General features: G+C 47.0%; 3 protein-coding genes across 3 annotated transcripts; all 3 read right to left on the bottom strand.

Annotated features, from left to right (window-relative positions):
- Positions 1–562: 562 nt before the first annotated feature.
- EYB26_001502 (uncharacterized protein) lies at positions 563–4,230 on the bottom strand (the record flags this gene model as incomplete). Its single annotated transcript, XM_054260812.1, has 4 exons — positions 563–1,520; positions 1,575–2,690; positions 2,744–4,041; positions 4,102–4,230. 4 exons carry the CDS (start codon positions 4,228–4,230, stop codon positions 563–565), a joined length of 3,501 nt encoding a protein of 1,166 aa, XP_054116787.1.
- A 1,618-nt stretch (positions 4,231–5,848) lies between these two features.
- Positions 5,849–8,089, bottom strand: EYB26_001501 (uncharacterized protein; the record flags this gene model as incomplete). Its single annotated transcript, XM_054260811.1, has 9 exons — positions 5,849–6,378; positions 6,436–6,651; positions 6,704–7,318; positions 7,366–7,486; positions 7,536–7,634; positions 7,701–7,776; positions 7,833–7,867; positions 7,920–7,969; positions 8,050–8,089. 9 exons carry the CDS (start codon positions 8,087–8,089, stop codon positions 5,849–5,851), a joined length of 1,782 nt encoding a protein of 593 aa, XP_054116786.1.
- Positions 8,090–9,118: 1,029 nt separating this feature from the next.
- EYB26_001500 (uncharacterized protein) lies at positions 9,119–11,925 on the bottom strand (the record flags this gene model as incomplete). Its single annotated transcript, XM_054260810.1, has 6 exons — positions 9,119–9,223; positions 9,280–9,614; positions 9,671–9,770; positions 9,825–10,991; positions 11,053–11,555; positions 11,607–11,925. 6 exons carry the CDS (start codon positions 11,923–11,925, stop codon positions 9,119–9,121), a joined length of 2,529 nt encoding a protein of 842 aa, XP_054116785.1.
- Between the last annotated feature and the right edge of the window lie 1,603 nt (positions 11,926–13,528).

Here is a 13,528-nt window from a genome sequence, read left to right as displayed (position 1 = left end):
GCGTTGAAGCGGGGTGATGGAGGGGGAAGTTGATTGATGGAGAGAAAGATTGCGAGAAGTTAGTCTTCTCTAGATCAGAGGGGTATGTATCGTAAAAAGCAGATACAAGCTAGAAAAGAAAAAGGAACAAAGAGTCCTTGAGGTTGACTGGAATTGTCCAGCTAAAGTCAGTTACTGTTTGGCGGGGTTGGTGCTGTCAGGTGTTTTGTCCAGCACAGCTACGGTGGAGCTAGGTACCCGAGTCCCTTAATACGTCACATTCTCCACTTTGTATCTTGAGGATTGAGATTCGTAGTCAGACGAAATAAAAGAATTACAGTAGTGACTATGGTTGAAAGCAACTTAATGATATTGTGTTACCTAAATACCTGGAATATTCAGATACAAGGATGGCAACTGTAGTGAAACTATTTTGAGCTTTGCTGCCTCTATATAAATAAAGAAAGCCAGACAAATGTAGTCAGCCAAGAACATGATTACAATCATGTTTTCTCTGCATACAAGACAGAACTTTGTTTCTTTCCTCCCTGTTCCATCTCCAATCTCCGTATTGTCTGTCCTATCATCGCAGTGGACTTCCACCAAAGAAATCCGGCTGTCCGGGTGCTCCAAACGTCCCATTACTCGGCGTCAAAGCATTCGCTCGTCTGAAAACCTGTCGGGGTGTGGATGGTGTGCTGGTTCCTGCTGTCGAAGCGGCCGCATTACTTGCTGCATCAGGCGTATTCCTACCACTGCCATTGGTAGCATTATTGCTGATTGCTGTTCCTGGTCGAGTCAACGTAGCAGCAGCAGAAGGCGCTGAGTTTCCGTTCCGAGGAGGGGGCTTGAATCCCAGTTTGAATCCTTGAGCGAATATCTCTTCGAGTATCTGGTTGATAATGCCTGCATCCTCGTATTCCTGAAACTTCTTCCATAATCGGAGAGCCATCCGGGCGTCTTCTATTGAGTCGTGACCTTCCGTAACATCCGTGTTTTCTTCTTGAATGTATTCCTTAAAAACAGCCCATGCAAGGTACCGCAGGCTCAGACGACGGTTTTTGGCAGGATGAAAGAACAAGTATTGCGTATCCACAGTTTGTGATTTCGGAACTTGGATGTTGATCTTTCTGAAATCGGAGGCCAAGCCATGACCAACAAAAACACATCCTAAATTCAGCAGTAGCCATAGCTTCTTGTAAGCCACCTTTAGAGGAACCAGATTATGCTGGCTCGTTCGTGGATCGAGATCTCCCGGTTTAATACCGGAATATTGTGTCACATAATCGACAATTGTTTCTTTAATTGTGATATAATCGTCGATGAACGGAACACCTTCATGCAACCCTGATCCTCTCAACACTGACACTCGAGCGAGGCCGCTTTTACTTGGTCTGATCATCTCTTGCGAACCATCGGCTTTGACATCAATTTCTGCTTTTTCTAGATCAACGAATTCAGTGTCGAGAGCAACCGGTGTACCGGGTTGCGGTCGTTCCTCAGGTTTAAGTATTTCGCACGACTCAATAATTCGGCCGCCACTAGAATATCTATGTTAGGATATTATGCTTGTAACAAGAATACACAATACGTACTTCATGGACCACTCATGGAACAACAAGGTGGTGTCAAGCTTGTCCTTCCATGATTCGTCAAGTTTGTGTCTTGCGCTTTTTACCTGGTACGCCACAACACTGGGCACTTTCCAAGGCTCGGTGAATTTCAACGCCTCATCCCGACTCACTTCAGTGACTAGAAAATCGTTGAAGAGATGCCATTTACTCTTCTCATCAGGTTGACGTGCGGACACGTTCACGTTGATGAAAGACACAAGATGTGGTTTTTGATGCTCGGTGATGTTAATTTCAGCAACAAGTCCAACAAGTTCGTATACAACCAACCCTGGACTTCTGCTTTGCACTCGGCTTCGAAGTGCATCGCCTTCAAAGCAATGAAGTTGACCGTTTTCAACGATAAGACCTAGTTCCTCAGGAAGCCAACCTGGACTGGCCCACAATTGGCGGAAATATGGAGTTGTATGGCCGGTGTTCAACATCAAGACGGGAGGCATGCGATGAACTGTCTTGCGAATAGCCACTTGCTGATATCTTCTGCAATGATTACACCAGCCCCTATTTTGGGTTTCTCGCTCGATGGAAGATTTCAAGATTGAGGAAAATTTGATTGGAGGAGTTCGTCGTACCTGCTTTGCATCCGGAACAGGGTAGATGAGCTCGTTGGCAAAGACATTTCCTGGTCGGACAATCTCGTTCCGGCAAAACATACATCGAACAGATTCTGATGCCACAGTAGTCAAATTGCGGTCTAGGTCGTCGGATTCAGGAGCGACAGCACGATGTTCGTTTGAAATTTGATTCAAAATGAACCGATTGACCGATTGTATAGCGCCAGACAAAGCCTTGTTTGTCAAGTTCTCTTCTAACAGCCCCAATTTCGAAGCCTCTCGAGAGTTACTGAAAGCCTTAAGGAGATTTGTAGCTTGGCAATTTTGACCATTTGCTTTGTCCAGCATATCAAAAAGGTATCCCATTTCGCACAACAGGCAATCTTCGAATAGACAACTGCTTGCAGCATGGTGTAGCGCCAAATTCCGCACCAAGGGGATGAATTTATATAGTTGGAGAAGAGAGTTAGTAAAAGAATTTGCTATATGGGTTTCCAGGCCTGAAAATGTGGTTTTATTGTAGAACCTGGCTCATGGATTAGTAGGCATAGCAAGCAGTCAAGAAATGGTAGGACATACCTGAAATCGAAATCATCGACACCAAACTTGCTATACTTTATTTCGACATTGCTGTATTTCAATAAGGGGTCTTCTTCCACTTCGGCACCGATATTTGCGCTTGCCAATGCACTAGAAACGTCACCGAGATCGCCATCAGTTTTACTTCGTGGCGATTCACGAGCTTTCTCACTCAAAAACTTCGGTGCTACTAGTGCAGGTTCTGCAGACATCACTTGACGTGTGTTCTCGATCTGATAGCGTCGTCCTTTCTTGGGGTTCGCAGCATAGTGTCCAATCTCAGCTGGTCTTAGATAAGGAATTATAGCGGGATCAACCTGGGCAGGCGGGCTTCCAATATCAAATACAAGATGGCTAGGCCAGGCCGAAAATAGGCGCTCGTTGTAGTAAGGCATTCCGATCATATTTAATGGCGTCTCCGCGGACCAGTCCACCATAGGTGGTCGCGGTGGCACGTCGGCAAACTCCATCTCTTTGCTCATTTCGTTGAAGTGAATCTTGCTGGGTGACCCCCAAAGGTGGATGGAGCATTCCGCGTCGTTTATCGCGAGCGCCTCGCCTGAGGGGGAAATTTCTAGGCCTAACATAAAATTGACATTCGCTTGGCGAAGGTTGATTGTGTTTGGGTTCATCAAATCGACAACCTGTAGCTGTCCGGACTGAGACGCAACAAAACTGGTTGTATGTAATCGAGGGTGCATGCGTATATAAGCAGCTCCCGCATGAAACGGTATTGGAGGCAATGGAGTCAATGTTTTAAGGTCGTATACATTTGCCAATGGATCAACAATCGGGGCTCCCAGATGTCGTACTGAGAAGCCGCAGGTCACAAGGAAATCATTTCGTGCATCCATATCATTAATTGCCGCACCATGTGCCTTCCAAGTCTTCACAACTTTGAAATCTGCCAGGCTGAGGGCGTTCACCGAGCCCGTGTCTGTTGCGCAACACAGATATCGACTTCTTTTCATGATAGTATAGTTAACATCTGTTGGTATAGTGTCGATTATAACGCCTTTATCAATATCCACTGTGAACATTGTTTTCTGACAGCCGGCGACAATGATGCGGTTCGTTTGTGCGGTGAAGCTCATGCAACGGAGGTCAGTCATATCAGGATGTGTGACATGCCATTGGGTCAGGCCTCGACGAGTGACCATATGAACACTTCTTGATGAGAGAGATATAACGCCTTTTTCGTGAAATAGGAATTGTCGTACAGCGCCTTCCGACACTGGATGCGCTCGTACTGAGGTGTACCTTTGAAGCTCAGGCCCGTAGAAAGAAGTGATTCGTCCCTTGAAAAGCTTCCAGTTAGCACTCAGTAATATTGACCATCAGAATGCCGATTTACCTACATATTCATTGCCAGCCCACAGAAGCTCCTGAAGGTCGTCAAACGCGATAGCTGTTGCGATAGTTGGGAGAACATGCGGGCTCGGAGGAGGCACCGCAATTCGCGACACCTCATCCCAGTCGGCCTCCATTATGATCTCGGCGGACTCCCGTCCCGGCCCATAAGCCTTCGAAGCTGTATTAAACGCAGTATTTATGAGGTGAATTGATCTTGACTATAATTGCATTTGTCACGAGCCCATATCGCACAATGAAAGGAGCCAGGCGTCATCGTCCAGGGCGGACACGCGGGAAGGAACGCGGGGTTGACTTCAGTAAGATGTCGAACGAGAAGACATGGTCGTCGAATACAGCTTCAATTTCGTGTCTGGGTTAAGGATTGACCGTGGGCGACTCTGTCTCCAAGTTACCGATCGGAACTGCTTGAAAGGAGCGAGAAGGTGAAATCACGCCGTCCACAGCAACTCGAGGCATCAAGCTTGGCAAGGCAGCTACCAGACTGTCTGGCACAAGTTCTGTGATGTTTAGTTGCGTGCCTGAGACCTAAGGTATGAATGCGGTGGCAGAAGGCAAAGGCGGTGAGCTTCCCAACTGACAGAAATAATTTGCTGCCAACTACTTGGTACTCCTGCGAATACCTGAGCCTATTCTAGCATCTATTGTTTATTGTTTGATAATCTTCAATCACATATTCTTGGATACTTATTTTTAAGCCATTCGATCGCTACCAAGTTGTTCCTGGGTGATTACACGGTTGAAGAGTGTTTCTAGTCGTTTTGTTTCGCTCTCTGTTAGTTCTCCATGCGTCTAGGCAGTGCCTATTGGGTGATATGGAAATGGTCTATATGTTCATCATTAGAATGAATCGAAGAATGAGAAGTTGAGAAGTTTCATGTTATGGTGCTGGCTGAGGCCTACCCGTGTTCTGGAACCCAGGAATCCTGCAATTCGGGTCGATCTGTTGTCCTAGCTTAATGATGCGCAGCCAAAAGTTCTCGAGGAATTGTCTCATTGCAGCAAAAACCAGGTTGAGGGGTTCCAGATACTGGGAGGACTCTTGCGTGTATATGACGAGCCTAGTGATGTGTTAGATACGAAGCATGAACCTCGATCCATATCTTGTCTCGATGTAATGGCACAAACGTATGGGATGGAATGAGTTAGAATCTATTGATCCTCCTCGCTCGGTCTTGAACCCTTTCAGCGGAACATCACAAAGTTAAACGATTATTGATGTGGAGAGGATCTTCCGATGCTGGCGTTAGGGCTAGGAAGCGTTTATGTCCAAATGAGGAAGTTCCACCCTGAAATGGGGTTAGTGGTGAACTATTAACCAGTAACTCCCTGGCTGCATAGTTATTCCCCCTTTACGTATCTCCAGCACGTATAGCCTCTACACCAACGACAACGAAACCACAAGACCCCCAACTGAAGAAGCCTTTAGAAGCGGCAGTATACTCTCACTGGCAAGATCTGTATCTGGCGGGAAATAGATCGGAGGTTGTCTCGCAGTTGATTTTTCGAATCAGTACTTAACGAAGCCCGGTATGGGGGTTGCAGAGTCTTACAACTAAATGCATAAGGACATATGTCTGGTGAGGTGATGATAGAATATATGAGTTTTTTATTCGAGTAACATTGATTAAATTATCAAATCGTAATTCCTGTGCACCCGCTAGCGAGGAAAGACATACTTAATGCGTTCATGAAAAGAACTAGACAATCAAATAGCTAGATATAGTAACAAAACTAACGATAATATGACGCGGGGTTCGAATTTACAGAGTTTGCGGCAGGTGGATGACCCTGTGGCTGGTAAGCGGTATAAGCTTGTCCGGCATTCAGACTCGGGTATGGCGTTGATCCTTGGGGTTGCGGACTACCCGTCGGGATCGGTGGGGGGTGTTGTGTTGTTGTTGTTGAGGTGGGATAGGGGGCTTGTGATGCATATTGTTGGATTTGGGGCGGTTGAGATGGGTATTGGTGGTTGGTCATGGGTGAGCGTTGATCGTCTGTAGATGGCGGATAGTCGGTTCCTTGTGATGGGGGTTGAGGAGGTGCAGATCCCGGATGAAATGAGTATCGCTGCTGTTCTACAGGCGAGTCGTAGACGGAAGTTCCTAGTTCTTGGGGATGTTCATATGTCGATTGAGGTCGATGGTGTAGAGACTGGTAAGGTTCCGAAAGGGGTTGTTGTGCTGGTGGTTGCTGGAATGGCTGGGGAGTCTGGTTGCGTGGATCCGGTGATTGAGATGTTTGTGGATAGGGGCGCGAAGAATCTGCATAGAGACAATGAGACATCAATTCGTATGGAACGTATCTTCAAGATGGCTTACCTTGTGGTCGGGTATTGTAATATTGTTGATGATCGGCTGGTGCGGCCGGGTGAGCTGGAGGATAACCTTGTGGTGCAGCTCCTGTCGGATAAGCATAAGCCTGCTGTGGTGGTCTACCATATTGAGGCTGGGAAGGATGCGACATTGAAGCTTCCAAAAGAGCCTCGTAATCCCTTCGGGCTTTAATGAACTTTTCATTGAGCTGCGTGAATTCATCTTGACCAGAGTTAGTATGACTGGAACTGAAAAGCGTGAACGGAAGAAATACCTTTCTTCTGAGAGTATTTTCCAATAAGCTCAATAAGCTTAGGCCGAATAGCAAGCGTGGAATGATAGAGCGTTGTAATCTCTTCATTATCACGAACGTTCAACTCCGAACTACTTGTGCTGAGGAGCGTCAGCAGCTTTTCGACGTTCTTGATCTGCCCAAAGACCTCTCCTTCCATTTGTGCTTCACGCTGCAAATCATCCGGTGTGGGATCGGGGAGCTTCTCGACATAATTCAACGGGAAAATTCCAGTTTGTCCGCGCAGCGAACCCTTCCACCAGTCCTTGTAAACTGATTCCAAAACTGCAATAATATCGCCCTTGCGGAATTGGAGTTCACCTGGCTCGGAAGGCTGGAAATCAAACAATGCTCGAACTCGCGAAACTGTAGCTGCTGTAGTTCCAGATGGGATGCCCTGCGACACTGTACTCGAGGGTTCCGGCTGGTTAGAGACAGCTGTTGCGGGAGCTGCACTTGATGACGGGCCGACATCTGCTGACTGCTTGTCTTTGATTGAAAGTGCCAACGCCATTTGAAGCTCTTCCTCTTCCTTTTGTCGGTCGATATCGGTGATTTGACGTTTGGTCGGTTTTGAAGGTGGTTGAAGGTTGGGGTCTGACAGAGTTAGCCTCAATCAATGATACTAAGGCGCATGAACTTACTGCTCGTCTTCAATTTCATATAAGCTTGTTCCATAATGCCAAAGTCTGGGTTGCTAGAGAACATTTCCGTCCATTCTTCCATGCGCTCCAGGATCTTCGATTTGACCTGTTGGTGTGTGTTCTGTCGCAATCAGCATATTGAATCTACAATGATATCAAAAATAGCTTACTCTTTCACTGGCGAGTCGCAATAACGCCTCCGTGAAGCTCCGGGAGGCCAACTCGCGATGAATCTTTAGACCACAGTTCTGCGCAAGAGCATTCGCTAGCTAGACACGAAATTAAAATCAGCGAAATAAAGTTACCAGTAACTTAGTGAAAGACAACAAACCGACCTCAAGCGTATAAAGCTGCACATTGGCATTCCGGTGCGCCAGTCTCTTGATCAAAGCCGCAACGGCATCTTTAGCACTAACAGTCAGTCAGTACGTAACCCGAGCACACATGGCGCGAAGAAGAGTAGTTACCCCGATTCTTCATTGTTGACTTTATCGCAAACATCCTATAAGACTATTAGATCTGAAATTTCGCAACGATCAAGTTTCGCAACGAACAAGTATGAATTCCCAGTTTTCCGCTGTTAGGTTCTCATCGGTCGCTTTGGCTGTAGGGAGAAGATGCATTAGCTACTAGTCATTGGAGGTGGATCAAACTAATTTTCCAAGAAAGAAAGAGGAAACATGCCGACGGCGTCGTCAAAAGCATTCTGCTGGGCACGAAACATGTCGAATTATCCTCCCAGCTCGCGAACAGTGCGGGTGCGCTTGGATGGTGATTGATCCTTTTGGTATCGAAGAAGATGCTTCTATATCGCAGTTCCGCTTCGATGGACTCAGGCGGCTATTGTTTGTGTTTGTCTCGTGGACCTAAAGACGGCGCAAGTCAAGCTGTTGTATTGTTCAAGTGAGGTTCAAGTGTGCCCGCTCAATTGACGTATGTTGACCCGCTCAGACTCCGGCTTGTTGTTATGGTCTCGTTTTCACGGCGATGGTAGCTGTTGGTATGATAAAAAAAGAAATGGGGATTGGTATTTTCAAGCGAGGAGATCTTGAATAACAAAATCTGTATGCGAACACAGGAGTGTAATAAGAGTTGGAAATACTGCAACCTAATCAATGGTCACAATCAGGTGCGGGCAATCGACATACGGAGTAATTGCCCCATACTAAGAGCCACTAAGCCCGACTAGTGCATCCCGCACAGCCACAGGAAAGCCTCATTGCGGCGATTCTATGCAGCAGTTACGGAGTACAGGTGCTACAGGCAACATTTATATCCAAGTTACAAAAATTTGTAATGTCGAGCTGTATATTCCATTATTTTTTAGAATGCATTCCATGAGGATCAACAGACTAACGACGCTGAAAATCTATACTCTACACAATATCCACATAGACCCAAGTTCAACAGCAGAAATCCGAACTTGTCTCCTGTATAAAAACCATTGAACAAACAGTGAAAATATGTCTGGACATTATACACCAGTGCAAGAGGCCTAGGCGATAGGATATGCAGACGTTTGGTGGTCGTGAAAAGGTCATGAAAGGCTACCATCAGAGAATGATGGTGCGAAATATGGCGGAGAAAAGGGGGACGAAATGACACAATCTAAGAGTTATGAATAAACATGAATCCGCAAAGAAAGAAACCAGAGCAGTTGCATCAATGTGCCCTGGAAGCACGGGTATAATGGGGTCATAGAAGCCGAAGAAGTTGAGATGAGAGAAACAGAAAATTTACAACATAAGAAACGTTAAGCGCCGCCCTTTTGAGCTTTTTCTTGGGCTCGACTGATGCGGGCGGATTTGACCAGAGGAGCGAGGCTATTCAGGGGCTCGCAAATGGACATGAAAGGGTGCTAGAAAAAGACGAGTCAGTAACAGCCCGTCAGATAGGGATTGGGAATAAACAAACCTTGAGTAAATCGTGAGCGGAAGCTCGCTTCTCGGGGTCAACACGCAGCGCCAAGTGGAGGAAATCTCGGAAAACAGGTGACAAGTTCTGTTCGTCCTTGATCTTCGGAGTACCGTTGGTGGCAATCAAGTACAAAGCCCGAAGTGGCGATTCGGTAAGATATGGAGGTTCGCCTTCAATCATTTCAATCGCCATGATACCCAAACTCCAGATATCGACTTTGCGACCGTATTCCTTTCGTGTCACGACCTCAGGTGCCATCCAGTAGGGTGTTCCTACCATGGTGTTGCGCTTATTTTGGGAGTCGTTAATTTGCGCACAGAAGCCGAAATCAGCTGAATTGATCGTTAGCATTGTGGCCTTCAAGTTCAGAAAGCGACTCAAAACATACTCAATTTGATCTCTCCATCCATAGAAAGAAGAATATTGTCCGACTTGATATCTCGGTGAATAACGCCTTTTGAATGGAGATGTTGAAGGCCACTCAGTGTCTACCAACTGTTAGTAATTGTAATACTTAGGTAGACTTCGTTTTCCTAACATACCTCACGGCAGACGGCCGCAATTTGACCTTCGGACATAATGTTGAACGTAACAACATCTGTCAAACTTCCTCCTTCCATATACTCCATCACAACCCACAAGTCAAGCCCGTGCAGATAGCTGTCCAGGAAATTGACAATATTCTTATGCTTGCTATCCTTCATGACCAGAATCTCATTGATGATAAGATCCTTCTTGGGCTGTAAATCCAAGTTCATTTGCTTGATAGCAACGCACTTGTTAGTATTGGTCTCGTATGCAGTAAAAACGCCTCCGGAAGCACCTTGTCCGATTTTGTTGAGGTTATAGTACTTCTTGGTGGGATCTCCGGGAGTACAAATAGCCTGTAGTTTGGCGCGGACATCAAAAGCGGTGCTTTGACGAGTGCGAGGCCGCGGTCGGGCAACCGCAGCAGCAGGCTGTTGTGGCTGTTGTTGCTGTTGTTGCACGACCGGTTGAGGAACTGGTGCTTGCGCATGGGCGAATTGATGTTGCGGTGTTGGTGGGGTTGCGATGGGAGTAATCTGCTGTTCGGCTGGAGAAGGGGGTTGCTGTTGCTGACGTTGGCTGCGACTTCGATCAAGCTGCTTATCGATTATCGCTTGTTGCGCCGCGGCCATAGCACGCTCCTGCTGCTGTTGGTATTGAACAGGAGACTGGATAGCGCTGGGAACGACAGGAGGTGCATTGACGAATACGGGCTCATTTTCAGGAATAGGTGGTGTTGTAAGAGGTTCGTTGGCTGGTCGTGCAGCCGGAGCTCTGTTCGACACAACAGGAGGCTGGGGAGGTGGCCGAGAAGGAATCAGGCCAACGGTCGGCGGTTTCGGAGCGACACGATTAGGTACTATAGTAGGTGACAATACAGGCACTGGCGAGCTCTGCGAAGGTTTCGGAGGGGGCGGGGCAGCGCGAGGATTCTCAAAGCTACCCTCATGGTTCTGGGGGAAGCGCGGACTAGTTGCGGAGGCCGGACTCATGCCGTCTGGGTATTCGCCCTGTCGAAGAATCGCATTATCGAATTTGTGCCAGACTTCTTCATCTCCGGCACCAGCGGCGTTTCTCTCGTAGAATCTCATGATATCGACCATCGTTTGTGGATGCTGCTCCTGTTCCTTTTTAGAAATTCCGCTCGCCTGTAGCATCCTCTGCCAGTCTTTGGGAAGGCCCTATAACCGAGTTGACAATTAGCACAGCTCAAGAACGTGGAAAGCAAGAACAGCAACGTACAGTAAACTGGCCAGTCTGATTGTCGTATCCAACATGAGTAACATGGACAGGGTTCTCTGGAGCAGAAATCTTGATATTGCGCGGTGAACCCAGGACGCTATTCACGAAGCTTGAGAAGGTATTTTTCCTCCGAGGTTTCGTTCCGAACCCCTCGTCTGAATTCCTCTTGGAATTCGACGGCGCATCTTGAATCTGGGGTAGCGCAGTATCCATCCGTGGATTGTTTAAGGCCGTAAAACTAGCGGACTGTCGTAAAATCTGTTTACCGCGAGGATCCGGGCTAGTGTGATATGACTGCAAGGTCGGTGGGCGGCGTGCTGGGGCGGCCGAGAAGTCACTTTGTTGTTGCTGCTGTTGTTGCTGTTGTTGTTGTTGTTGTTGTTGTTGTTGTTGTTGCTGCTGCTGCTTCTCCTGTAGCTGCTGCTGATCTGCCGAGTAGTCACCACCTTCTTCAAGGACATTAAACATTCCCCGGACATCGAACGGCGGGTCGGTCAGATCATCTGAATTATTGTCGTTGGTCAATGAATACCAGAGAGGATAAGGCTGCCGACCTTGCGACGAACGATGCGAAGAGTAAAGATACTCACCAACGGGTGAATGACCGGCACTGTTATTATTCTGTTGCTGTTGCTGCTGTTCTAATGACGATGATGACGACGATCCATACGCATTTGAGCGAGTGCGCAAGTGTTCACGGCTACCGGTGTAGTTCCGGGGATATACGGGCGCAGATGGATGTCTCTTAAGCGACGGGTTGCTCTGTTGGGTTTTTAATAGCCGGTTAAATTGGGGGGGTTCTTTATGCAATTTGCTGCTTGGTCGGCGGAATTTGAAGGTTGAGGCTATGCCCGTGGAACGTTCTGAATCCATGGTGACGAATAAATCGATCAATCAGTTCCTGTGTTCGACAGCGACCGAGCTGTTGCAGCAAGCGATGGCGGCGGATGCCGTCTGATTGGGGAGGGGTGCGGTAACGTAATGGGCGTCACGGTCCACCGCTGTCAGTCAGTATAGCCACTGTAGGTAAGTAGAAAATACAGAGAGGGGTTATGAATCTGCTTCTTCTTTTGGCTGGGGGTTTGATTGCGGTTTGGACTGGACTGCTGTGCAGCGGGATTGGTGGTGCGTAACAGACGATTGAAATGGCGGCGGAGGGGCACAAGCAGCTCAAGCCCCGTGGCTGTTGTCGCTTGTCGCTCGTTCTCTTCTGCGCAAGGTATCTTCGCTATGCAACGGAGTGGGTGCACAGCGGTTATGGAGCGATGAGATGTAATAAGATGGATAATTGATCGCAGCCCAAGCCTGCAATAGAAGACGCAGTCGGCAAGGGATGGTGGAGCGATCGGGGAAGAAGAATGGTTAGGAGATGAGGAGAGAGAGTGTTGGGCGGTAAGTTAAAGTGTTCTGGTCTGGTACCAAGCCTTTCCGTCGCAGAAAGTTTTTGATTGCACGTGGAACGAACGGGTACTAAGTTAGTTAGGGCAGATTAGACAATCGTCGGTATCTCTCGCCTTCGATGGGAAGTTGAGATGCTGTATGGATGAAGTCTGAATTATTCGTTCTTGCAAAAAGACAATTAAAATTAAGCACACACACACCAGGGTTTTCTACTTAATAAAACAAGTCAACAGATAGGTAACTAACTAGTTATGATTCTAATTAGGTTGAGAGAGCTGTGGATGTTAGCGCTCTTAGGTCTCTTAGTTCGGGCGGGACCCATATCAACTAATCTGCAGTGTGCACAGTGCCAGCCGTATCGCCGTTTTGCGTATTACCAATACGCCCAGCGCCTATCCATGCATCTTTTGACAGTTTCCATGCAGGGATTTTTGGTTTCGCATGCCACGATTTGATAGTGAAATTTAATTGAGCGATTTTCTGATTTTTATGGGCATATCACACCAATCATGGCGGTGTATATTAGGAAAACGACCGTCTAATGATACTCATTCTGTGCAGATTGTACGACGGGACGGTATTGAAACGGGCCACTGCGGATGCTGTTAAATTAGCGTTTTTGACCTGACAAGCCGACTAGTATACATACAATAGTAAATTGTAACATATGAGTCTACGACATTGTTCAATGTTGGATGTAGTAAGTTAGTCAGTTAGCGTACGTATGTTGTGCCAATTTCTTAAAGTTGCAGCTAACTAACTAGTTAGTTATTCTCTAGTTAGTTATTCTACCAGCTCTACGATTCTGTACAAATAGCAAATACGAGAATATTTGATATGTCCCTGAAATGCGACCAGGGTAATCCCTTCATGCCTAGAAAGCACCAACCCTTGTCATCCCGTACAGAAATTCCAGATTATTACGGGGCAATCAGCACCAACAAACATGTTTCGGGGTGGTAATTCCGAGACTTTCTCCTGCAGCACGGTAGTACGTGCTCCGTACGGCGTAACCCAATTCAAAATTCAAAAATTTTGAAATGAAGCTGCTAACTACATATGTAGTAGTAGACTA

This window comes from Talaromyces marneffei, chromosome 1, assembly GCF_009556855.1.
Source record: "Talaromyces marneffei chromosome 1, complete sequence".
Classification (NCBI taxonomy): Eukaryota; Fungi; Ascomycota; class Eurotiomycetes; order Eurotiales; family Trichocomaceae; genus Talaromyces; species Talaromyces marneffei.
This window is presented reverse-complemented; position numbering and strand designations above follow the sequence as displayed.